At 46.7% G+C, this 26,490-nt stretch overlaps 1 protein-coding gene across 1 annotated transcript in view; it reads right to left on the reverse strand.

Annotated features, from left to right (window-relative positions):
* Positions 1-26,490, reverse strand: part of LOC118370738 (seizure protein 6 homolog) — a 193,194-nt gene that overhangs the window by 18,815 nt on the left and 147,889 nt on the right. The window contains exons 5-6 of the mRNA XM_052468880.1: positions 5,897-6,082; positions 1,754-1,922 (exon numbers count right to left, since the gene is read on the reverse strand). Of these exons, the coding sequence (XP_052324840.1) occupies positions 1,754-1,922; positions 5,897-6,082 (355 nt within the window). The remainder of the gene's footprint in view (positions 1-1,753; positions 1,923-5,896; positions 6,083-26,490) is intronic.

Genomic DNA, 26,490 nt, shown 5'->3' on the forward strand with positions numbered 1-26,490 from the left:
CAACTCAGTTTTTCACAATTCCTGACATTTAATTCTAGTAAAGATTCCCTGTCTTGGGTCATTTAGGATCACCACTTTATTTTAATAAGAATGTGAAATCTCAGAATAATATTAGAGAGAATTATTTATTTCAGCTTTTATTTCTTTCATCACATTCCCAGTGGGTCAGAAGTTTACATACACTCAATTAGTATTTGGTAGCATTGCCTTTAAATGTTTTAACTTGGGTCAAACAGTTCAGGTAGCCTTCCACAAGCCTCCCACAATAAGTTGGGTGAATTTTGGCCCATTCCTCTTGACAGAGCTGGTGTAACTGAGTCAGGTTTGTAGGACTCCTTGCTCGCACACACTTTTTAAGTAGTTCTGCCCACAAATGTTCTATGGGATTGAAGTCAGGGCTTTGTGATGGCCACTCCAATACCTTGACTTTGTTCTCCTTAAGCCAATTTGCCACAACTTTGGAGGTATGCTTGGGATCATTGTCCATTTGGAAGACCCATTTGCGACCAAGCTTTAACTTCCTGACTGATGTCTTGAGATGTTGCTTCAATATATCCACATAATTTTCCTCCTCATGATGCCATCTATTTTGTGAAGTGCACCAGTCCCTCCTGCAGCAAAGCAGCCCCACAACATGATGCTGCCACCCCCGTGCTTCAAGGATGGGATGGTGTCCTTCGGCTTGCAAGCCCTCCCCCTTTTTCCTCAAAACATAACGATGGTCATTACGGCCAAACAGTTCTATTTTCGTTTCATCAGACCAGAGGACATTTCTCCAAAAAGTACGATCTTTGTCCCCATGTGCAGTTGCAAACCGTAGTCTGGCTTTTTTTTATGCCGATTTTGGAGCAGTGGCTTCTTCCTTAATGAGTGGCCTTTCAGGTTATGCCGATATAGGACTCGTTTTACTGTGGATATAGAAACTTTTGTACCTGTTTCCTCCAGCATCTTCACAAGTTACTTTGCTATTATTCTGGGATTGATTTGCACTTTTCACACCAAAGTACGTTCATATTTAGGAGACAAAATGCGTCTCCTTCCTGGGGGTATGAAGGCTGCGTGGTCCCATGGAGTTTATACTTGCGTACTATTGTTTGTACAGATTTTTTTTATTTCACCTTTATTTAACCAGGTAGGCTAGTTGAGAACAAGTTCTCATTTGCAACTGCGACCTGGCCAAGATAAAGCATAGCAGTGTGAACAGACAACACAGAGTTAGGTCAAATTGGGTGGGCTATTTACCGATAGACTATGTACAACTGCAGCGATCGGTTAGCTGCTCAGATAGCAGATGTTTGAAGTTGGTGAGGGAAATAAAAGTCTCCAACTTCAGCGATTTTTGCAATTCACTCCAGTCACAGGCAGCAGAGAACTGGAACGAAAGGCGGCCAAATGAGGTGTTGGCTTTGGAACGTGGTACCTTCAGGAGTTTGGGAATTGGTCCCAAGGATGAATCAGACTTGTCTACAATTTTTTTCTCTGAGGTCTTGGGTGATTCATTTATATTTTCCCATGATGTCAAGCAAAGAGACACTGAGTTTGAAGGTAGGCCTTGAAATACATCCACAGGTATACCTCCAATTGACTCAAATGATGTCAATTTGCCTATCCTTTGTTTGTTTTTAGTCCCATCCTTTAGCGGAGCTGGACACACTTAATCAAAGCTCAAAATACTTGGAACAAAATGAATACTATTTGAACCCAGGTCTGACTGAACACTGTAGTGAATTGAACCCCATGACCAACATCCCACCTGTCATCGTCCTCTGCCAGGGCCACCTTCTCAAAGTGGACATGCATTCGCTGTCCCTCTGGGGCCTCCAGAAGCCAATGGCACGTCAGGTTGTTGCTGTAGTTGCCAGGGAAACCAGGTGACACAATGCGGCTGACCGTGGCATTCCGGACAATGCCACCACAGGCAGCTGGGATGCCCATGAAGTAGGAATGGGAGGAGAGAAGGAAGATGAGATAGATGAGAGAAGAAAAATGGGATGAGAGGAGAGAAGAAGGGTGGGATGGGAGAGAGAGGAGAGGAGAGGAGAGAGGAGAGGAGAGAATGGGAGGAGGAGGGAGAGAAGAAGGATGGGATGGGAAGAGAGGACAGAAGAGAAGAAGGATGGGATGGGAAGAGAGGACAGAAGAGAAGAAGGGTGGGGTGACAGGAGAGGACAGAAGAGAAGAAGGGTGGGGTGAGAGGAGAGGACAGAAGAGAAGAAGGGTGGGGTGGGATGGGAGGAGAGGACAGAAGAGAAGAAGGGTGGGGTGAGAGGAGAGGACAGAAGAGAAGATGCGTGGGATGGGAGGAGAGGACAGAAGAGAAGAAGGGTGGGGTGACAGGAGAGGACAGAAGAGAAGAAGGGTGGGGTGAGAGGAGAGGACAGAAGAGAAGAAGGGTGGGGTGAGAGGAGAGGACAGAAGAGAAGAAGGGTGAGAGGAGAGGACAGAAGAGGGGTGGGATGAGGAGGAGAGGACAGAAGAGAAGAAGGGTGGGGTGAGAGGAGAGGACAGAAGAGAAGAAGGGTGGGGTGAGAGGAGAGGACAGAAGAGAAGAAAGGGTGGGGTGAGAGGAGAGGACAGAAGAGAAGATTCGTGGGATGGGAGGAGAGGACAGAAGAGAAGAAGGGTGGGGTGAGAGGAGAGGACAGAAGAGAAGAAGGGTGGGGTGAGAGGAGAGGACAGAAGAGAAGATTCGTGGGATGGGAGGAGAGGACAGAAGAGAAGAAGGGTGAGGTGAGAGGAGAGGACAGAAGAGAAGAAGGGTGGGGTGAGAGGAGAGGACAGAAGAGAAGAAGGGTGGGGTGAGAGGAGAGGACAGAAGAGAAGAAGGGTGGGGTGAGAGGAGAGGACAGAAGAGAAGATGCGTGGGATGGGAGGAGAGGACAGAAGAGAAGAAGGGTGGGGTGAGAGGAGAGGACAGAAGAGAAGAAGGGTGGGGTGAGAGGAGAGGACAGAAGAGAAGAAGGGTGGGGTGAGAGGAGAGGACAGAAGAGAAGAAGGGTGGGGTGAGAGGAGAGGACAGAAGAGAAGATGCGTGGGATGGGAGGAGAGGACAGAAGAGAAGAAGGGTGGGGTGAGAGGAGAGGACAGAAGAGAAGAAGGGACAGAAGGGGTGAGAGGACAGGAGAGGACAGAAGAGAAGAAGGGTGGGGTGAGAGGAGAGGACAGAAGAGAAGAAGGGTGGGGTGAGAGGAGAGGACAGAAGAGAAGATGCGTGGGGTGAGAGGAGAGGACAGAAGAGAAGAAGGGTGGGGTGAGAGGAGAGGACAGAAGAGAAGATGCGTGGGATGGGAGGAGAGGACAGAAGAGAAGAAGGGTGGGGTGAGAGGAGAGGACAGAAGAGAAGAAGGGTGGGGTGAGAGGAGAGGACAGAAGAGAAGAAGGGTGGGGTGAGAGGAGAGGACAGAAGAGAAGAAGGGTGGGGTGAGAGGAGAGGACAGAAGAGAAGAAGGGTGGGGTGAGAGGAGAGGACAGAAGAGAAGATGCGTGGGATGGGAGGAGAGGACAGAAGAGAAGAAGGGTGGGGTGAGAGGAGAGGACAGAAGAGAAGAAGGGTGGGGTGAGAGGAGAGGACAGAAGAGAAGAAGGGTGGGGTGAGAGGAGAGGACAGAAGAGAAGATGCGTGGGATGGGAGGAGAGGACAGAAGAGAAGAAGGGTGGGGTGAGAGGAGAGGACAGAAGAGAAGAAGGGTGGGGTGAGAGGAGAGGACAGAAGAGAAGAAGGGTGGGGTGAGAGGAGAGGACAGAAGAGAAGATGCGTGGGATGGGAGGAGAGGACAGAAGAGAAGAAGGGTGGGGTGAGAGGAGAGGACAGAAGAGAAGAAGGGTGGGGTGAGAGGAGAGGACAGAAGAGAAGAAGGGTGGGGTGAGAGGAGAGGACAGAAGAGAAGATGGGTGGGGTGAGAGGAGAGGACAGAAGAGAAGAAGGGTGGGGTGAGAGGAGAGGACAGAAGAGAAGATGCGTGGGATGGGAGGAGAGGACAGAAGAGAAGAAGGGTGGGGACAGAAGAGAAGAAGGGTGGGTAAGAGGAGAGGACAGAAGAGAAGAAGGGTGGGGTGAGAGGAGAGGACAGAAGAGAAGAAGGGTGGGGTGAGAGGAGAGGACAGAAGAGAAGAAGGGGGTGGGGTGAGAGGAGAGGACAGAAGAGAAGAAGGGGGTGAGAGGAGGGGTGAGAGTGAGAGGAGAGGACAGAGAAGAAGGGTGGGGTGAGAGGAGAGGACAGAAGAGAAGAAGGGTGGGATGAGAGGAGAGGACAGAAGAGAAGAAGGGTGGGGTGAGAGGAGAGGACAGAAGAGAAGAAGGGTGGGGTGAGAGGAGAGGACAGAAGAGAAGAAGGGTGGGGTGAGAGGAGAGGACAGAAGAGAAGAAGGGTGGGGTGAGAGGAGAGGACAGAAGAGAAGAAGGGTGGGATGAGAGGAGAGGACAGAAGAGAAGAAGGGTGGGATGAGAGGAGAGGACAGAAGAGAAGAAGGGTGGGATGAGAGGAGAGGACAGAAGAGAAGAAGGGTGGGATGAGAGGAGAGGACAGAAGAGAAGAAGGGTGGGGTGAGAGGAGAGGACAGAAGAGAAGAAGGGTGGGATGAGAGGAGAGGACAGAAGAGAAGAAGGGTGGGGTGAGAGGAGAGGAAAGGAGAATGGTGGGATGGGAGGAGGAGGGAGAGAGAGACATATTTTAGTCTGGGAGAAACATTTGCTTAAATCTCAGTCAAACAGAATGTGTCACGACAGAGAATACTGTACCTTGGGAAACCATGACTAGAGATACATCCGGAGAACACAATGAGTCGAGGTGGTGAGTAAGAGCAAGATTTGAGCTTGTGTAAATAAATCAAATAGTGAGTGGGTCTGGTATTGGTAACAGTGTATCACAACAGACGAGGTGAAGGTAAGCTAGGTAGACACAAGGCTTAAATTAAATTAAAGCAGAGCAGCAGCCTCAGCCTTAACCTGCTCTGTGGCACTCTGGCCTGCCATCAGTAATCATACCCTGGCAGACACCGTGCTGTGGGCTCTGGGACCACTGTCTGGCACGCACGCACGCACGCACGCACGCACGCACGCACGCACACACACACACACACACACACACACTGTATGAATGGTAGGAGAGAGAATCCTTATGGTCTCTCCACACATTTTCTAAACTATGCCTTGACGATGCCCAACGCAAGGAGGGAGCCTCTCTGCTCTCCATTCAGTGTTAAAACAATGTAGAGACCCATTGTTCCAACCCAGGACTAAAACATTCACTCACTATTCATCACTGGTGCTCATCTGAGCACCAAAATGAGATCCTGCATCTAAACTGTCTGTCCTCCACCAGGGATTGAACCCTGTCTGAATCTGTGCTTGTTATGCAAGAATACAAGCAGAATCAAGAGGTGAACTTCTTGGAAGAGAAAATATGACGCAGTCCTTGGTTCGGCTGAGAACAACAACAAAAACGTGTCTTGTTTTGTTTAGTGCTTCACTTCTTAGAGGCGAGGCCTGACTGAAAAGGGCTGGCTGTTTAACATTCACCACCCCAGTGCAACAGACACTGCAGCTCACAATGATTAAACCCCAATTCACTTTTGAGCAACACCAAGCTGAGTGCATGTGAGATCATTCAAGTGGTCTCACTGCTCCAGCGAGGACAACGTATTCATGTGGTTACACGTCTCACTTGTTTCAGAGGGAAGAACTGTGTTGATGCTCTGGTAGGAATAGTTGCAGGACAAATCACATGTGAATTTGTTTTTGAAAGGCTATGTGATAAGGATTGAGAAGAGAAAAGTGTTTGTGTCTATTATTATGTTCAATAACTGTGGAGAAAGTATGTGTGCATAGCAAGGTCTACTGGTCCCATTGTGGTATTTGGGGGTGAGAGGTGTGTAGCTAGCTGCCCCCAGCCCTCACCGTGGCACTGCGGCTCCGTGCCGCTCCAGTAGGGGGTGCTGGCGTTGAGGCAGGTCAGTGTGTTGGTTCCCTGCAGCTGGTACCCAGTCAGACAGTAAAAGTAGGCCTCTCCACCAGAGTGGAGGCTGCTCACAGACACATCCCCACAGACCGGCCGCTGGGGAAAGGTACAGCTCAACACAAAGGCTGTGGGACAAGAGAGAGGGAGGGGGGAGAGGGTGGAGAAGAGAGAGAGAGAGTGAAGGAGGGGAGGAGAAGAGAGAGACAGGGAGGGGGAGAGGGAGGAGGAGAGAGAGAGAGAATGAGAGTTGGACACAAACTGCGACTAACAGCATCCACGCTGACTCAAAATAAAAGTGTAAGTACAGAAAACACTTTCTTGTTCATCATAAAGACTTTTAGAGGGAGGGGAACCAAACCTAAAGTATATTTAGAGAGAGGTGTGAGGATGAACACTGACAGGTCATGGACCCTATCCTACCAGAGTACATGTCTATAGGACCTGTGTTATTCCAGAGCATAACCTTAGTGTCTCAGCATGATGGATTGGTCTGGTCATATTTGATTTTATTTTATTATTTTCACCTTAACCAGGTAGGCAAGTTGAGAACAAGTTCTCATTTACAACTGCGACCTGGCCAAGATAAAGGAAAGCAGTTCGACACATATAACAACACAGAGTTACACATGGAGTAAACAAACATACAGTCAATAATACAGTAGAAAAATAAGTCTATATACAATGTGAGCAGATGAGGTGAGATAAGGGAGGTAAAGGCAATGAATAGGCCATGGTGGCGAAGTAAATACAATATAGCAATTAAAACACTGGAATGGTAGATTTGACGGTAGATGAGTGTGCAAAGTAGAAATACCGGAGTGGAAAGGAGCAAAATAAATAAATAAATACAGCAGGGGAAGAGGTAGTTGTTTGGGCTATTTATGGATGGGCTATGTACAGGTGCAATGATCTGTGAGCTGCTCTGACAGCTGGTGCTTAAAGCTCCTGAGGGAGATGAGTGTTTCCAGTAGTTCATTCCAGTCATTGGCAGCAGAGAATTGGAAGGAGAAAGGAGGGAGAAATTGGCTTTGGGGGTGACAAGTGAAATATACCTGCTGTAAAGCGTGCTACAGGTGGGCGCAGATATGGTGACCAGCGAGCAGAGATAAGGCGAGACTTTAACTAGCAGGGTCTTGTAGATGACCTGCAGCCAGTGGGTTTGGTGACGAGTATGAAGCGAGGGCCAGCCAACAAGAGTGTACAGGTCTCAGTGGTGGGTAGTATATGGGGCTTTGGTGACAAAACTGATGGAACTGTGATAGACTGCATTCCAGTTTGTTGAGTAGGGGGTTGGAGGCTATTTTGTAAATGACATCGCCAAAGTCGAGGATCGGTAAGATGGTCAGTTTTACGAGGGTATGTTTTGAGGCATGAGTGAAGGAGGCTTTGTTGTGAAATATGAAGCCAATTCTAGATTTAACTTTGGATTGGAGATGTTTTATGTGAGCCTGGAAGGAGAGTTTACAGTCTAATCAGACACCAAGGTATTTGTAGTTGTCCACATATTCTAACTCAGAACCATCCAGAGTAGTGATGCCGGATGGGCAGGAAAGGTGCAGGTAGCGATCGGTTGAAGAACATGTATTTAGTTTTACTTGTATTTAAGAGCAGTTGGAGGCCACGGAAGGAGAGTTGTAGGCATTGAAGCTCATCTGGAAGGTTGTTAACACAGTGTCCAAAGAAGGGCCAGAAGTATACAGAATGGTCTCGTCTGCGAAGAGGTGGATCAGAGACTCACCAGCAGCAAGAGCGACATCATTGATATATACAGAGAAGAGTGTCGACCCAAGAATTGATAGCATGAAACCAATGCTTTTACGGTTACAGAAGTCATCAAATACATCATATGCCTAATGGAGGCCATAAAACAGGCCTATCTGCCCTCCCCTCTGCCTCTTCATACAGGTACATTCATGACACACTACACACACATACAGTATGGCTTCCTAATGCGTATCATGCTCAACAGAATGCATTGCTGGCTGAATACCCACTGAGGGACCTAGATCAATAATGGTACTGTTTTTGGGTTGTTTTTTCAATCTGTGAACATGTAATAGGGACCTGTCCTGTCTGTATACCAAGAATGACCCACAAGTGGATCTTTAACAAACAACTGGTAGTGTTTTTCCTCTCATCCCCAGCTATTTACAGAGATATGTGTGGACTTCGTTCCAGGCTGTGTCTCTGACTGTAATTGTTGCAGCTTCATTGTTAGACTGTTGGAAGGCAGTGCAGCACTCCACCATTGATTCTGTCTCAATGAGACGTTGCCTCTCCTCAGTAGAGAAAATATTACAGCAGTGGAGGCTGGTCGGAGGAGCTAGAAGAGGACAGGCTCATGTCACCAGCTTTCACTGATGTACAGTGCTTAAATAGGGTGATAAATCATATCCATTGACCTGGCTCAGCCCTGTCAACCACACACACACTCAGGAAGATGTTTGCTTCGCTCTGTGATTCCTCAAGCACACATAGAGAGAAGAGAACTAGCAGGCATCTGACTGTGTTTCCTATTAGAGCAGTATTCAGACTAGTATTTATCTAGTCACCAGTGATGACTTCCGAAATATCAAGGCTTTACCGGGCTCTCATCTACTCTGTGAACTTCAGTTTTAAATACAAGATAGAAGTGTCATCACAGCAGCGTTATTATGGTCTTTTCTCAAAGACAAATAGCCTTGCAACTGCAAAATTGTTATTTTTATGTCTCTTTTTCCTGTCTCAAAATACAATATGAAATCATTTTCTTACTTTAACCAAAGCGAGATAGCTTTTAACTTAGTTAACCAACTCTTATGTTGTTGTCCAACCCCAAATACTTTATCCTTGAAATTGTGTTGTGGTGAGCTGGGTACAGGATTTCTCTAGGGAAATTTCTCTGTCTGACATGTTTCTGTGTCCAACGGGGAGGTGTGTCTCCCAACAACCAGGAGATAAGTGTTTTCACGAAGTGGAGAGATGTTGATATAGCTAGTGGTTTTAGCAGGTGACACTAATAAGCCAATAACAAGGTACATCTTTGTAATTTAGCAAACGCTCTTATCTAGAGTGACTTATAGGAGCAATTATGGTTAACAGCCTTGCTCAAGGGCACATTGACAGATGTTTTTCACCTGGTCGGCTCTGGGATTAGAACCAACAACCTTTAGGTTTCTGGCCTAACTCTCTTAACCGCTGGGCTACCTGCCATAGAGGAGGTGATGCCTGTAACAGGGTACACATAGAGGAGATGACTCCTGTAACAGGGTACCCATAGAGGAGGTGACTCCTGTAACAGGGTACCCATAAAGGAGATGACTCCTGTAACAGGGTACCCATAGAGGAGGTGACTCCTGTAACAGGGTACCATAGAGGAGATGACTCCTGTAACAGGGTACCCATAGAGGAGATGACTCCTGTAACAGGGTACCCATAGAGGAGGTGACTCCTGTAACAGGGTACCATAGAGTAGATGACTCCTGTAACAGGGTACCCATAGAGGAGATGACTCCTGTAACAGGGTACCCATAGAGGAGGTGACTCCTGTAACAGGGTACCCATAGAGGAGGTGATGCCTGTAACAGGGTACCATAGAGGAGGTGATGCCTGTAACAGGGTACCCATAGAGGAGATGACTCCTGTAACAGGGTACCCATAGAGGAGATGATGCCTGTAACAGGGTACACATAGAGGAGATGATGCCTGTAACAGGGTACACATAGAGGAGATGATGCCTGTAACAGTGTACCCATAGAGGAGGTGACTCCTGTAACAGGGTACCCATAGAGGAGATGACTCCTGTAACAGGGTACCATAGAGGAGGTGATGCCTGTAACAGGGTACCCATAGAGGAGATGACTCCTGTAACAGGGTACCCATAGAGGAGGTGACTCCTGTAACAGGGTACCCATAGAGGAGGTGACTCCTGTAACATGGTACCCATAGAGGAGATGACTCCTGTAACAGGGTACCCATAGAGGAGGTGACTCCTGTAACAGGGTACCCATAGAGGAGGTGATGCCTGTAACAGGGTACCATAGAGGAGGTGATGCCTGTAACAGGGTACCCATAGAGGAGATGACTCCTGTAACAGGGTACCCATAGAGGAGGTGACTCCTGTAACAGGGTACCCATAGAGGAGGTGACTCCTGTAACATGGTACCCATAGAGGAGATGACTCCTGTAACAGGGTACCCATAGAGGAGGTGACTCCTGTAACAGGGTACCCATAGAGGAGGTGACTCCTGTAACAGGGTACCCATAGAGGAGGTGACTCCTGTAACAGGGTACCCATAGAGGAGGTGACTCCTGTAACAGGGTACCCATAGAGGAGATGACTCCTGTAACAGGGTACCCATAGGGGAGGTGACTCCTGTAACAGGGTACCCATAGAGGAGATGACTCCTGTAACAGGGTACCCATAGAGGAGATGACTCCTGTAACAGGGTACCATAGAGGAGATGACTCCTGTAACAGGGTACCCATAGAGGAGATGACTCCTGTAACAGGGTACCCATAGAGGAGGTGATGCCTGTAACAGGGTACATATAGAGGAGGTGATGCCTGTAACAGGGTACACATAGAGGAGATGATGCCTGTAACAGGGTACCCATAGAGGAGGTGATGCCTGTAACAGGGTACACATAGAGGAGATGATGCCTGTAACAGTGTACCCATAGAGGAGGTGATGCCTGTAACAGGGTACCATAGAGGAGGTGATGCCTGTAACAGGGTACACATAGAGGAGATGATGCCTGTAACAGGGTACCCATAGAGGAGATGATGCCTGTAACAGTGTACCCATAGAGAAGGTGATGCCTGTAACAGGGTACCATAGAGGAGGTGATGCCTGTAACAGGGTACACATAGAGGAGATGATGCCTGTAACAGGGTACCCATAGAGGAGATGATGCCTGTAACAGGGTACCCATAGAGGAGGTGATGCCTGTAACAGGGTACGCATAGAGGAGATGATTCCTGTAACAGGGTACCCATAGAGGAGGTGATGCCTGTAACAGGGTACCCATAGAGGAGGTGATGCCTGTAACAGGGTACCCATAGAGGAAATGATTCCTGTAACATGGTACCCATAGAGGAGGTGATGCCTGTAACAGGGTACACATAGAGGAGATGATGCCTGTAACAGGGTACCCATAGAGGAGATGACTCCTGTAACAGGGTACCCATAGAGGAGGTAACTCCTGTAACAGGGTACCCATAGAGGAGGTGACTCCTGTAACATGGTACCCATAGAGGAGATGACTCCTGTAACAGGGTACCCATAGAGGAGGTGACTCCTGTAACAGGGTACCCATAGAGGAGGTAACTCCTGTAACAGGGTACCCATAGAGGAGGTGACTCCTGTAACATGGTACCCATAGAGGAGATGACTCCTGTAACAGGGTACCCATAGAGGAGGTGACTCCTGTAACAGGGTACCCATAGAGGAGGTGATGCCTGTAACAGGGTACCATAGAGGAGGTGATGCCTGTAACAGGGTACCCATAGAGGAGATGACTCCTGTAACAGGGTACCCATAGAGGAGATGATGCCTGTAACAGGGTACACATAGAGGAGATGATGCCTGTAACAGGGTACACATAGAGGAGATGATGCCTGTAACAGTGTACCCATAGAGGAGGTGACTCCTGTAACAGGGTACCCATAGAGGAGATGACTCCTGTAACAGGGTACCATAGAGGAGGAGATGCCTGTAACAGGGTACCCATAGAGGAGATGACTCCTGTAACAGGGTACCCATAGAGGAGGTGACTCCTGTAACAGGGTACCCATAGAGGAGGTGACTCCTGTAACATGGTACCCATAGAGGAGATGACTCCTGTAACAGGGTACCCATAGAGGAGGTGACTCCTGTAACAGGGTACCCATAGAGGAGGTGATGCCTGTAACAGGGTACCATAGAGGAGGTGATGCCTGTAACAGGGTACCCATAGAGGAGATGACTCCTGTAACAGGGTACCCATAGAGGAGGTGACTCCTGTAACAGGGTACCCATAGAGGAGGTGACTCCTGTAACAGGGTACCCATAGAGGAGATGACTCCTGTAACAGGGTACCCATAGAGGAGGTGACTCCTGTAACAGGGTACCCATAGAGGAGGTGACTCCTGTAACAGGGTACCCATAGAGGAGGTGACTCCTGTAACAGGGTACCCATAGAGGAGGTGACTCCTGTAACAGGGTACCCATAGAGGAGGTGACTCCTGTAACAGGGTACCCATAGAGGAGGTGACTCCTGTAACAGGGTACCCATAGAGGAGGTGACTCCTGTAACAGGGTACCCATAGAGGAGATGACTCCTGTAACAGGGTACCCATAGAGGAGATGACTCCTGTAACAGGGTACCCATAGAGGAGATGACTCCTGTAACAGGGTACCCATAGAGGAGGTGATGCCTGTAACAGGGTACATATAGAGGAGGTGATGCCTGTAACAGGGTACACATAGAGGAGATGATGCCTGTAACAGGGTACCCATAGAGGAGGTGATGCCTGTAACAGGGTACACATAGAGGAGATGATGCCTGTAACAGTGTACCCATAGAGGAGGTGATGCCTGTAACAGGGTACCATAGAGGAGGTGATGCCTGTAACAGGGTACACATAGAGGAGATGATGCCTGTAACAGGGTACCCATAGAGGAGATGATGCCTGTAACAGTGTACCCATAGAGAAGGTGATGCCTGTAACAGGGTACCATAGAGGAGGTGATGCCTGTAACAGGGTACACATAGAGGAGATGATGCCTGTAACAGGGTACCCATAGAGGAGATGATGCCTGTAACAGGGTACCCATAGAGGAGGTGATTCCTGTAACAGGGTACCCATAGAGGAGGTGATTCCTGTAACAGGGTACCCATAGAGGAGGTGATGCCTGTAACAGGGTACCCATAGAGGAGGTGATGCCTGTAACAGGGTACCCATAGAGGAAATGATTCCTGTAACATGGTACCCATAGAGGAGGTGATGCCTGTAACAGGGTACACATAGAGGAGATGATGCCTGTAACAGGGTACCCATAGAGGAGGTGATGCCTGTAACAGGGTACATATAGAGGAGATGATGCCTGTAACAGGGTACCCATAGAGGAGATGACTCCTGTAACAGGGTACCCATAGAGGAGGTAACTCCTGTAACAGGGTACCCATAGAGGAGGTGACTCCTGTAACATGGTACCCATAGAGGAGATGACTCCTGTAACAGGGTACCCATAGAGGAGGTGACTCCTGTAACAGGGTACCCATAGAGGAGGTGATGCCTGTAACAGGGTACCATAGAGGAGGTGATGCCTGTAACAGGGTACCCATAGAGGAGATGACTCCTGTAACAGGGTACCCATAGAGGAGATGATGCCTGTAACAGGGTACACATAGAGGAGATGATGCCTGTAACAGGGTACACATAGAGGAGATGATGCCTGTAACAGTGCACCCATAGAGGAGGTGACTCCTGTAACAGGGTACCCATAGAGGAGATGACTCCTGTAACAGGGTACCATAGAGGAGGTGATGCCTGTAACAGGATACCCATAGAGGAGATGACTCCTGTAACAGGGTACCCATAGAGGAGGTGACTCCTGTAACAGGGTACCCATAGAGGAGGTGACTCCTGTAACATGGTACCCATAGAGGAGATGACTCCTGTAACAGGGTACCCATAGAGGAGGTGACTCCTGTAACAGGGTACCCATAGAGGAGGTGATGCCTGTAACAGGGTACCATAGAGGAGGTGATGCCTGTAACAGGGTACCCATAGAGGAGATGACTCCTGTAACAGGGTACCCATAGAGGAGGTGACTCCTGTAACAGGGTACCCATAGAGGAGGTGACTCCTGTAACAGGGTACCCATAGAGGAGATGACTCCTGTAACAGGGTACCCATAGAGGAGGTGACTCCTGTAACAGGGTACCCATAGAGGAGATGACTCCTGTAACAGGGTACCCATAGAGGAGGTGACTCCTGTAACAGGGTACCCATAGAGGAGGTGACTCCTGTAACAGGGTACCCATAGAGGAGGTGACTCCTGTAACAGGGTACCCATAGAGGAGGTGACTCCTGTAACAGGGTACCCATAGAGGAGGTGACTCCTGTAACAGGGTACCCATAGAGGAGATGACTCCTGTAACAGGGTACCCATAGAGGAGATGACTCCTGTAACAGGGTACCCATAGAGGAGATGACTCCTGTAACAGGGTACCCATAGAGGAGGTGATGCCTGTAACAGGGTACATATAGAGGAGGTGATGCCTGTAACAGGGTACACATAGAGGAGATGATGCCTGTAACAGGGTACCCATAGAGGAGGTGATGCCTGTAACAGGGTACACATAGAGGAGATGATGCCTGTAACAGTGTACCCATAGAGGAGGTGATGCCTGTAACAGGGTACCATAGAGGAGGTGATGCCTGTAACAGGGTACACATAGAGGAGATGATGCCTGTAACAGGGTACCCATAGAGGAGATGATGCCTGTAACAGGGTACCCATAGAGGAGGTGATGCCTGTAACAGGGTACCATAGAGGAGGTGATGCCTGTAACAGGGTACACATAGAGGAGATGATGCCTGTAACAGGGTACCCATAGAGGAGATGATGCCTGTAACAGGGTACCCATAGAGGAGGTGATGCCTGTAACAGGGTACCCATAGAGGAGGTGATTCCTGTAACATGGTACCCATAGAGGAGGTGATGCCTGTAACAGGGTACCCATAGAGGAGGTGATTCCTGTAACAGGGTACCCATAGAGGAAATGATTCCTGTAACATGGTACCCATAGAGGAGGTGATGCCTGTAACAGGGTACACATAGAGGAGATGATGCCTGTAACAGGGTACCCATAGAGGAGATGACTCCTGTAACAGGGTACCCATAGAGGAGGTAACTCCTGTAACAGGGTACCCATAGAGGAGGTGACTCCTGTAACATGGTACCCATAGAGGAGATGACTCCTGTAACAGGGTACCCATAGAGGAGGTGACTCCTGTAACAGGGTACCCATAGAGGAGGTAACTCCTGTAACAGGGTACCCATAGAGGAGGTGACTCCTGTAACATGGTACCCATAGAGGAGATGACTCCTGTAACAGGGTACCCATAGAGGAGGTGACTCCTGTAACAGGGTACCCATAGAGGAGGTGATGCCTGTAACAGGGTACCATAGAGGAGGTGATGCCTGTAACAGGGTACCCATAGAGGAGATGACTCCTGTAACAGGGTACCAATAGAGGAGATGATGCCTGTAACAGGGTACACATAGAGGAGATGATGCCTGTAACAGGGTACACATAGAGGAGATGATGCCTGTAACAGTGTACCCATAGAGGAGGTGACTCCTGTAACAGGGTACCCATAGAGGAGATGACTCCTGTAACAGGGTACCATAGAGGAGGTGATGCCTGTAACAGGGTACCCATAGAGGAGATGACTCCTGTAACAGGGTACCCATAGAGGAGGTGACTCCTGTAACAGGGTACCCATAGAGGAGGTGACTCCTGTAACATGGTACCCATAGAGGAGATGACTCCTGTAACAGGGTACCCATAGAGGAGGTGACTCCTGTAACAGGGTACCCATAGAGGAGGTGATGCCTGTAACAGGGTACCATAGAGGAGGTGATGCCTGTAACAGGGTACCCATAGAGGAGATGACTCCTGTAACAGGGTACCCATAGAGGAGGTGACTCCTGTAACAGGGTACCCATAGAGGAGGTGACTCCTGTAACAGGGTACCCATAGAGGAGATGACTCCTGTAACAGGGTACCCATAGAGGAGGTGACTCCTGTAACAGGGTACCATAGAGGAGATGACTCCTGTAACAGGGTACCCATAGAGGAGGTGACTCCTGTAACAGGGTACCCATAGAGGAGGTGACTCCTGTAACAGGGTACCATAGAGGAGATGACTCCTGTAACAGGGTACCCATAGAGGAGGTGACTCCTGTAACAGGGTACCATAGAGGAGATGACTCCTGTAACAGGGTACCCATAGAGGAGGTGACTCCTGTAACAGGGTACCATAGAGGAGATGACTCCTGTAACAGGGTACCCATAGAGGAGATGACTCCTGTAACAGGGTACCCATAGAGGAGGTGATGCCTGTAACAGGGTACATATAGAGGAGGTGATGCCTGTAACAGGGTACACATAGAGGAGATGATGCCTGTAACAGGGTACCCATAGAGGAGGTGATGCCTGTAACAGGGTACACATAGAGGAGATGATGCCTGTAACAGTGTACCCATAGAGGAGGTGATGCCTGTAACAGGGTACCATAGAGGAGGTGATGCCTGTAACAGGGTACCCATAGAGGAGATGATGCCTGTAACAGGGTACCCATAGAGGAGATGATGCCTGTAACAGTGTACACATAGAGAAGGTGATGCCTGTAACAGGGTACACATAGAGGAGGTGATGCCTGTAACAGGGTACACATAGAGGAGATGATGCCTGTAACAGGGTACCCATAGAGGAGGTGATGCCTGTAACAGGGTACCCATAGAGGAGGTGATTCCTGTAACATGGTACCCATAGAGGAGGTGATTCCTGTAACAGGGTACCCATAGAGGAGGTGATTCCTGTAACAGTGTACCCATAGAGGAGGTGATGCCTGTAACAGGGTACCCATAGAGGAAATGATTCCTGTAACATGGTACCCATAGAGGAGGTGATGCCTGTAACAGGGTACACATAGAGGAGATGATGCCTGTAACAGTGTACCCATAGAGGAGGTGATGCCTGTAACAGGGTACCATAGAGGAGGTGATGCCTGTAACAGGGTACCCATAGAGGAGATGATGCCTGTAACAGGGTACCCATAGAGGAGATGCTGCCTGTAACAGGGTACCCATAGAGGAGGTGATTCCTGTAACAGGGTACCCATAGAGGAAATGATTCCTGTAACATGGTACCCATAGAGGAGATGATGACACATACTGTACAGTTCAGTTTAAGTCACACTGCGTTTCACAGGAACTCCTCTGAGTGTACAACTTGGGTCCAGGTCTATGGTCTTGGGCCTTATTGGCTGGGTCTTCCCACACTTAAAAACCAATGGTGAGAAAAGGCCAGAAAGAGTGGGCCATGCAGACATAGAGAAGAGGCCTGCTGCTGGCTGCTGTCTAATCTTTCTAGTGCATGCGATTTGAAAGTTAAAGTGCTCCTCGGAGTCAATGAGCCAATGAGCATGGCCCAGTCCCCTCTGCTATCCATTTTATTTATGGTTTATTGCAGGCTGCGGCGGGCGTATCAGCGCAGCGGGTTCTGGCTCAGGGGCGAAGGCATGGGGGTGTTGTTATAGCATTATCACCCCGCCGTTTCTGTTTCAATTAGACTAATAAAGAGGGTGCACTGGAGGCTGGACTAATGTGGAGCTGATTCTCCAGGTATTAAATCACACTGGAAGCCAGCCTCCTCCTCTTCACTGTCTACACAGTCTTCCCCTCCTACTGTGTTATAGAGGCCATAAAATTAGATGGGTTCAGACTGGTAACGATGCTGTTGGAACAACTGGCCTGGGAGATTAGCTGACGGCTAAGTAGCACTAGCAGATTCAATGGCCATGTTTATATTCTGAGAGGCCCTCCACTCCCCCTGGAGAGATATGATAGAGTGCACACTGGGCTGTAGAGCTCAGTCCACATTTAGGACACCACACAGGGACAGAGGAACCAAATCTAGCCAAAATACGTCACCATGTTTTTACCAAAATTGTGACTTTACAGTGTTGTCTGTAAAACTTTGTCACTACGAGAGCTTTGGACTATAAGGTTCTATCTGCAAAAATATGATTCTGACATAATTGGATTTAAAGTTCTGAACTCATTGGTTTGAATGGTGTCAGAAATGTTTATCTTGTATTCTTTTGAACTTAACATGAATTGGGGTATTTAGAGTACTATATTCTATACCTTGAACAGAACAAGGGTATGTCATTAACTCAGTTTTGATTTAAAAAATGCAGATAGAACCTTATAGTCCCAGGCTTGTACAAGCCAGAACAGCTAATAGTGCAGGCACCTAGCTCCTGTTTCTGTAGCGCGAGGCAGCATGATGTACAAGTACCCCTGCTGTACAGGATGCTAGTCTATCACAGGGCCTTACCCCCAATCAACAGTATCTCCTTAATGCTGAGTGCCAAAGTCAAGATGCATCAGGTCCCATTATTTTACAGTCTTTGGTATGACTCAGCCAGGTTCTGAACTCACGACCTTCCAATGCCAGGGCAGACACTCTAACTACGAGTCTAGTGAATTAGTAAGCTAGTGACTAGGTAAAGACATTACCAACCTTCTCACAACCTAGTTGTAATGAAGTGTTAGCAGAATTCTCAGGCTAGTTTTCTCTCCTCAGGTTCCTGCTCTGCCAGGACTTAAACATGTTCACAATCCGAGGTCACCCTACCAAACCAAACGTTGAAGACACTGCTAAGCACCCAGTCTTATTACTGATTCCAAACACACTCTTGTTTCGCAGCACAGAAGAAATGCAGAACGGGTGGAAGTTTGCCATCACAGAGGTCACTGCAGTCCCCTAGCCATTTCGCTCTGCCTGCAATCAGAGAGAGGCCTGGGGCCTCATTTTTAAAACGGACGTACGATCAATTTTGATATGAAGTATGACTTACACAGAAAACCACATATAAATAGTTATTTATAAAACCCTTGACGCAGAAATAATCTTCTCTCTACGCAAAGTCTAGACTTGATGTAAGTGATTTTCCTGCTGGTTATGTATTATGTATTGCAGTTAGGAATGATCAATTAAAGGTGTGAGGAATTAATTGCCAGACGCAAGGTGTTCTGAATTAAAAACAGGATGTGATGTTCTATAAATACTGTGTCAAATTAGAAAAAAGTAAGCATGGCTGTTCTTGCGTTATTGGAAGACATTGAAACCGTGCTTGTAGAAGGGAGAGAGTTTTCAGAGACTTTCTTCAAATTACTTTTTTTGAGCATGATGATCCATTGTTTATAAGTCGCAATCGTCTCCCAATAAATGTTCTGTTAGATTTGTGAGCAGATTTAGCCCCTAATCTGGAAAGGAAGACACGCTGTAATCATGCCGTACCCGTATCTGTCCAAGTACTGTCCACTCTGGGATTCCTCGCCACTGGGACATCCCAGAGGGAATGAGTGACAGGGTATGTCACAGCCATCATTCAGCCGCATCCTGCCACAAGTGATCTCGTCTTCCAAAAAGTTAGCTTTTCTCTTTTGGTCCATGGTTATTCCTGACTAAACCCTCATTTGTGCTAGCATTCTATAAGGGGAAATCACTGATTTTAAGGCACGTTCAGGTGCCATCAATTTGAAGTTAATTTTAGATTTATAGATCACAGCTGTGTACGTTACAAATGGGCCTCTTAGAACCTGCGTAAGCACGGTTTTTTATGCTCAGTATCTTTTATGAATCCAACGTAAGCACACTGTCGGGAATGATCTTACGACTAAGTTCAAGTATAAATATAAGAACATTTTATAACGCTGAAGCTCTAACTCGCTAACAGAGACTAATGGTCTATTAAAACTCCTGTATTTTACATGACCTAATGGAAGATGCATCCTACTCCACACCATTCACAGGCATTAATTATGAAACACAGAGGGGATTCATTTGCAGCCAGGCTCATCAGGTCTCATTGAGAATAACTGTGTGTGACAGGGTCACTGAGGAGAGAGGACAGGGGCATATGGGAAATCTGTTTCAGTGTTTAGATTGGATTAAACGCTGCCTCACATTAACCCCACAGAGCAGGGAGAGCAAAGGAAGGATACAATTACCTTTCAGACCTGTGACTGTGTGTCTGAAGGCCCCTACGGGATATGCAAGATGAGGTGGTGTGGAAGGGGCATCCTTCTGCCCATTATGGAAAGGAAAAACACCTGCGAGAATGACATTTACCTGGCACATGGCATGCATTTCTATGCCATATTCCCATTTTGGGAAATAGTGTACCATATTTATGTACACTTAAATTCATGTTAAGAGCAGACAGAAAGTTTTCGGCACCAACAGAAATCTATTTTTATCTATTTTTATTTTTATTTCATAGCTTCATACTCTTACGTTTAACAGGTTGACTACACCGCTGGCATCGCATGCACGGGTGTTGCAAATTAAATGTACACATACATGTTATTCAATTATTGCACCCACACTGCGCCAATGAGCATCTGCGTTGCCAAGGGCTAAAATAGAAGTCAGTTCTATTCTGACGCAGATCGCGCTGCAAGTCCTGCCTCTCCCATCTCCTCATTGGTTTATAGAAGCAGGTACCCACGTGCCATCTCCTCATTGGTTATATCCACTTGGGTGACTGATAGACGAACGAGGTCAGTGCCGGTAATGCAACTAATTTATGAAAGTTGCCAATCGCAATATAAAGTCAAGAGAAGAAAAAGCCTGGAAGGAGGAGAGATGACTAGAAAGGAGTCAGTTTACCTTTTTATGTGTGGATTAATTGGCGGAGTAGAGGACCTTGTGCATTTCAGATAAAATAACAACTCAAAGGACAAATTAGCTAGCTAAATAAGACAAATGAACGAGCAAGTGCAAGCTAGCTAGCTACATTTCCATAAATGTTTAATGCTTTTTGACCTGTCCACAAATTAATGTAATTGGTTCAGAGTTTGTTTTGATATTTTAACCTGCGTGTCGTGATCGGGTTTGGTGTGGGCGGACAAAATACACAATGGCGCTCACTGGCACACGCGCTCAGCCGGTTTGAGTTCGGTGTTGGGTTTTGGTTCCAGGTTGTAGCCTAGTTTGTCATTCAGACATGAAAACAGAGAAACAGAGACTTCATAGAGACACAAGTCTACCACGTTCCCATGGAAATACTACAGTAGCAACCCACACACCTCTTAATCCCACTCAAACCTCAGGTGCCTAAAGCACAAAGGCAATAAAAGGCTCTTGCTTCATTAAATTTACAGCATGCTGTGATGCTCTCTCGGTAACGGGCGAATGGTGTAATAATATGAGTCCATGAAATGTCTCACTACAGCAGAGCACCATGGAGCTGCTATAGGAGCTAACTGCCAGCAAATATAATAACTTCATTAAAAGTGAATAGACTATTGGTTGCCAATGCAGTTAAAAACCCATGGTTCTCAGTTTTTATATGGCTTTGCTAAGAGATTGTGATGTGGGGTCTACAAAGAAAAGGCCCAAAGAGAGAGAGGGAAAGGCCCAAGTACAGCAAAACTTCAGGAGGTTCACTTGGAATGACTGAAATACGGACTGACTGGACACATGGATGGTGTGGTTCTATGAAATGTTGGGGTTTGATTGAGGTTTATTCCATGCTCACTGAGCATCTACCAAAGTCTTACACAGAAAAAGTAACCAAATTAGACCTACATTTCGTGTATTTTAAGATTAGCTGGATGATTAGCCGTAAATTTGGGTTATTCTGAGGTGGCCTGGATGGTTCACTATCACTAACAGACTTAAAACATCCCATCATCAGACTAATCTGTGGGGACAGAATCATTAGGATGCAAACACATGAAAGGCAGTAGAGGAGAATCGGTCATGCTACCTCTCTGAGTGGGGTGGTGATTATGCTAGGCATAATAATGCGCGGCGGACATGTTAATGTCTTCACTTCTGCTCTGCTGTGGAAATATGTAGACCAGAATCAGAAACAAACAATTCCCATTAACTTTTCTCTGTGACTCATTTGCTTATTTCTTGTTATATTTTATAGGTACCTTACACATTAGAGCTATAGAGTTAGCAGTTTGATAGTACTTTGGAATTTGGTGCATTTTTTTAACCTTTACCTTACAAAACAAAATGACTTTAATAATCCTAACGGTAGTTCATTCATAATTACACTGCTGTTTATTCACAGACAAGCCCAGTTTATTGCTATTAAGCAGGGTTTGGTTCTTATCAGTCCTTGCCTTGTTTATGCTTGACCTGCTCTTTAGAGTACTTCATTCTGTTTGCTACCATTGCATTCCATGCCATTTCCCTTCTTATTAAGTACTAATGTGCTGGTAACTGAATTTAGTAAGAATCTATTCTGTTCTACAATTAAGTTCAAATGAAATCCTCTGGATGTAATTACTTCTCAACAATAGTTGAATAATAAGGAGATGGATCACTGTTAACTGGGCGAGGACAAAGTGAATTTTAAAAAGATCATTATATCAGTGGAAGTTTGAAATCAATTTGCCACCACTTTAACGGTTTTCATTAAAAAAAGATTAAGTGAAACATGGGGTTCTTTCTACAAGAGAATTATTATCAACCAGACTGGTAGGTTACCAGACAGTGGAAAAGGGGAGAGGCAGAGAGAGAGAGAGAGGCAGAGAGAGAGAGAGAGAGAGAGAGAGAGAGAGAGAGAGAGAGAGAGAGAGAGAGAGAGAGAGAGAGAGAGAGAAGGCTGACTAGACAAGAGTACACAGATGAGAAGAGGGGGAGGAGGATGAGGAGTAGTGTTGAGGGTCAGTGGGTCTTAATCTTGCGTCATTCAGTGGCAGCATTTCTGACGTGTTTGTCTGACAGGGTGTCGGGGGACGCTTGTCTGACGTACTGCACATTAAATCACACTTGTCTAACGGTGGCTGTGATGTGAAGTGTGTCTGAAGACGGCCACAAGGGACAAAGGAGTTTGACAGAGATACACTCCAATTCAATCCCACTGCTCTCTCTGTCACCACTCACACATCAGCCACACTACTGTGTCTGCTACTGACTCATGTCAATCTAAAATGCTCTCCTGTTCATACAATACTCTACAGTTCTAATCATATACACTACAATGGATTCCCTACTCCACAAGTAATCATCAACACCATCATTATGGTTCAGCATCGCCACTGCTATTCAGCGTTCAATAGCAATGGAGTCTGGACCTGAAGGCCTTGTACTTATTGAAAAGGGTCCATTTTTAACCTTTCATCTTCTAGAGAGGTTCTCAACTGGTTTGTCTCAGGACCCACATTTACTATAGAAGATTGCTGTGAGCATCTTGTCAATTGTTGGAAGCTTCATGGTTTGTTCTGAATTACAGCATTTCTTTTTTTACATTGATCTGTTAGCAGAGATAGCGGGTTCAAACTTTCTACAGTATTTATGAAAACCGTGTCGTCTAATCGTACATGCCCTTAGAGGGCGTGTTAAAACTATAACCGCTGTATCGCTGAAATTGGGCCTAAATTTCTAAGCTGAGTTAAGTCACTATTGACCGTTGTGGCAAGCACTCCGCCCTTATCCATATTTCATCTGTGGAATCATTTAGATGTATTTGTTGAAAGGAGAGGCAGCAGAGACCTAATGCCAGGCAGGCAGACTAACAGCAGTATTTGGCAAGAGACTAGGAAACACGGGGGGAATGTGATGTATGGGAGAGTGAAGGGTGAAACAAATATTGTTTTCCACACAAGCTATACTGGTGATACGGATCTGATCTGCCTGAAATGTGAAATGTGTGTACAGAGAGATCTTTAATGAAAACCTGATCCAGAGCACTCAGGACCTCAGACTGGGGCGAAGGTTCACCTTCCAACAGGACAACAACCCTAAGCACACAGCCAAGACAATGCAAGAGTGGCTTCAGGACAAGTCTTTGAATGTCCTTGAGTGGCCCAGCCAGAGACCGGACCTGAACCCAATTGAACATCTCTGGAGAGACCTGAAAATAGCTGTGCAGCGACGCTCCCCATCCAGCCTGACAGAGCTTGAGAGCATCTGCAGAGAAGAATGGGAGAAACTCAACAAATACAGGTGTGCCAAGCTTGTAGCGTCATACCCAAGACTTGAGGCTGTAATCACTGCCAAAGGTGCTTCAACAAAGTACTGAATAAAAGTGATGTTTCAGATTTGATTTTTAATACATTTTCAAAAATTCTAAAAACGTTTTTTCTTTGTCATTATGGGATATTGTGTGTAGATTGATGAGGGGAAAAAGTCAAGGGGTCTGAATATTTTCCGAATGCACTGCATATGTAGTATGTGTGTGGATGGTTCTGGGGTTGGCCCTGATCTGGCCCAGTCTCTGCACCATCAGAGGCACTGTCTCAGTGAGGAAGCGATGGAGGGGCTGATAAACAAGTGTGTGAAAGACAGAGAGTGATATGGAGCTGGAGTAGTACCCCAGGGGACAGCCTGTGGAGCTCTGAGACGAGGGGACAACACAGACAGATGTGGCTGTCAGTAGTGAGACGTCACCAAGGGTGAGGGGAGCCTGGGAAAGGACATGTTTCTGTAGACTGCCCTCTACTCTAACTTGTGTATACACGCATGGCACTCGCTCATGCACACAGTCCCTCTACCTATTTCTGTCTCTCATTCTCACTCTCCTCCATCTTCATCTCTACCTCTCTTAGGTGTCTAACTTCTAGTAACCACCTGGCAAATCACTTGATGATAATGATGATGAAGCCCCAATACTCTCAGATAATGGTTATAAAGAAAAGGATACAAGGAAAGGAAACAAGTGTTTCGGTAAGTGTCGTGCTGAGCATCACATTCTCTCGCAAGTCTGTGAAAGGTTGTTACTAAACAGCTGCCAAGGGGAGGTGTTGGAACAAGGTCTTGATCACGATCACTGATCAACTTTATCCAAAATGTGTGTGGAAATTGTTTTCCTCCATTTGATTCTTGTTTTGCTCTTGTTTCATGAATCTTTCTCCCAGAGCAGCTGGTAAATAAAGACTCTCTTCACTGATAGATGACGATGATATTACCATGTCATTACCTGCTGCTTGAAATCTATCTGCACACAGTTACTGCTCTTATGACTGCTGGCGAAAGGGGAGATGGTAGCTGAAGCTTTGATAACCATCAGTGTTTCCATGCCAATAGAGCTACAGTACACTGTGCCAGAAATAGACTCTCAGAACTGGCCTGCTACACTAGATGACTAACATACAGTTCTAATGGTGTATGATGAAGTAGAGCAAACTACAGTACCAGTCAAAAGTTTGGACACACCTTCTCATTCAAGTTTTTCTTTATTTTTTAAATATTTTTTACAGTGTAGAATAATAGTGAAAACTATGAAATAACACAAATGGAATCATGTAAAAACCAAACAATTGTTAAAGAAATCCAAATATATGTTCATAACTTTAAGACATGGTCAGTCAATCAGAAACATTTCAAGAACTTTGAAAGTGCAGTTGCAAAAGTGCCGTCAAAAAAAGCATCAAGCGCTCTGATGAAACTGGCTCTTATGAGGACCGCCACAGGAAAGGAAGACCCAGAGTTAACTATACCGCAAAGGATAAGTACATTAGCATTACCAGCCTCAGAAATTGCAGCCCAAATAAATGCTTCACAGAGTTCAAGTAACAGATCTCAACATCAACTGTTTATAGAGGAGACTGCGTGAATCAGGCCTTCATGTCGAATTGATGCAAAGAAACCACTACTAAAGGACACTAATAATAAGAAGAGACTTGCTCGAGACAAGAAATATGAGAAATGGACATTAGACCGGTGGAAATCTATCCTTTGGTCTGATGAGTCCAAATTTGAGATTTTTGGTTCCAACCACTGTGTGTTTGTGAGACTCATAGTAGGTTTAACAGATTATCTCTGCATGTGTGGTTCCCAATGTGAAACATGAAGGAGGAGGAACATCTCTAACTCCAAAACGTTTTGGGACACTGTAAAGTCCATGGAGAATAAGAGCCCCTCCTCCCAGCTGCCCACTGCACAGAGGCTAGGAAACACTGTCACCACCGATAAATCTACGATAATCGAGAATTTCAATAAGCATTTCTATACAGCTGGCCATGCTCTCCTCCTGGCTAACCCAACCCCAGCCAACAGCTCCATACCCCCCGCAGCTACTTGCGCGAGCCTCCCAGCCTCCCAGCTTCTCCTTCAACCAAATCCAGATAACAGATGTTCTGAAAGAGCTGCAAAACCTGGACCCGTACAAATCAGCTGGATCCTCTCTTTCTAAAATTATCCGCCTCCATTGTTGCAACCCCTATTACCAGTCTGTTCAACCTGTCTTTCGTATCATCCGAGATCCCTAAAGATTGGAAAGCTGCCGTGGTTATCCCCCTCTTCAAAGGGGGTGACACTCTAGACCCAAACTGTTACAGACCTATATCCATCCTGCTCTGCCTTTCTAAAGTCTTCAAAACCCAAGTGAACAAACAGATCACCATCCCACCGTACCTTCTCCGCTGTGCACGGTGCACCTCAGCCACGCTAAATGATATTAAGGTACTAAACGGTATCATAACCGCCATCGATAAAAGACAGTACTGTGCAGCCGTCTTCATCGACCTGGCCAAGGCTTTTGACTCTGTCAATCACCGTATTCTTATCGGCAGACTCAACAGCCTTGGTTTCTCAATTGACTGCCTCGCCTGGTTCACCAACTACTTCTCAGATAGAGTTCAGTGTGTCAAATCGGAGGGCTTGTTGTCCGGACCTCTGGCAGTCTCTATGGGGGTACCACAGGGTTCAATTCTCGAGCCGACTCTTTTCTCTGTATATATCAATGAATTCGCTCTTGCTGCGGGTGATTCCCTTATCAATCTCGACTCAGACGACACCATTCT

This window comes from Oncorhynchus keta, chromosome 18 (genome assembly GCF_023373465.1).
Source record: "Oncorhynchus keta strain PuntledgeMale-10-30-2019 chromosome 18, Oket_V2, whole genome shotgun sequence".
Lineage (NCBI taxonomy): Eukaryota > Metazoa > Chordata > Actinopteri > Salmoniformes > Salmonidae > Oncorhynchus > Oncorhynchus keta.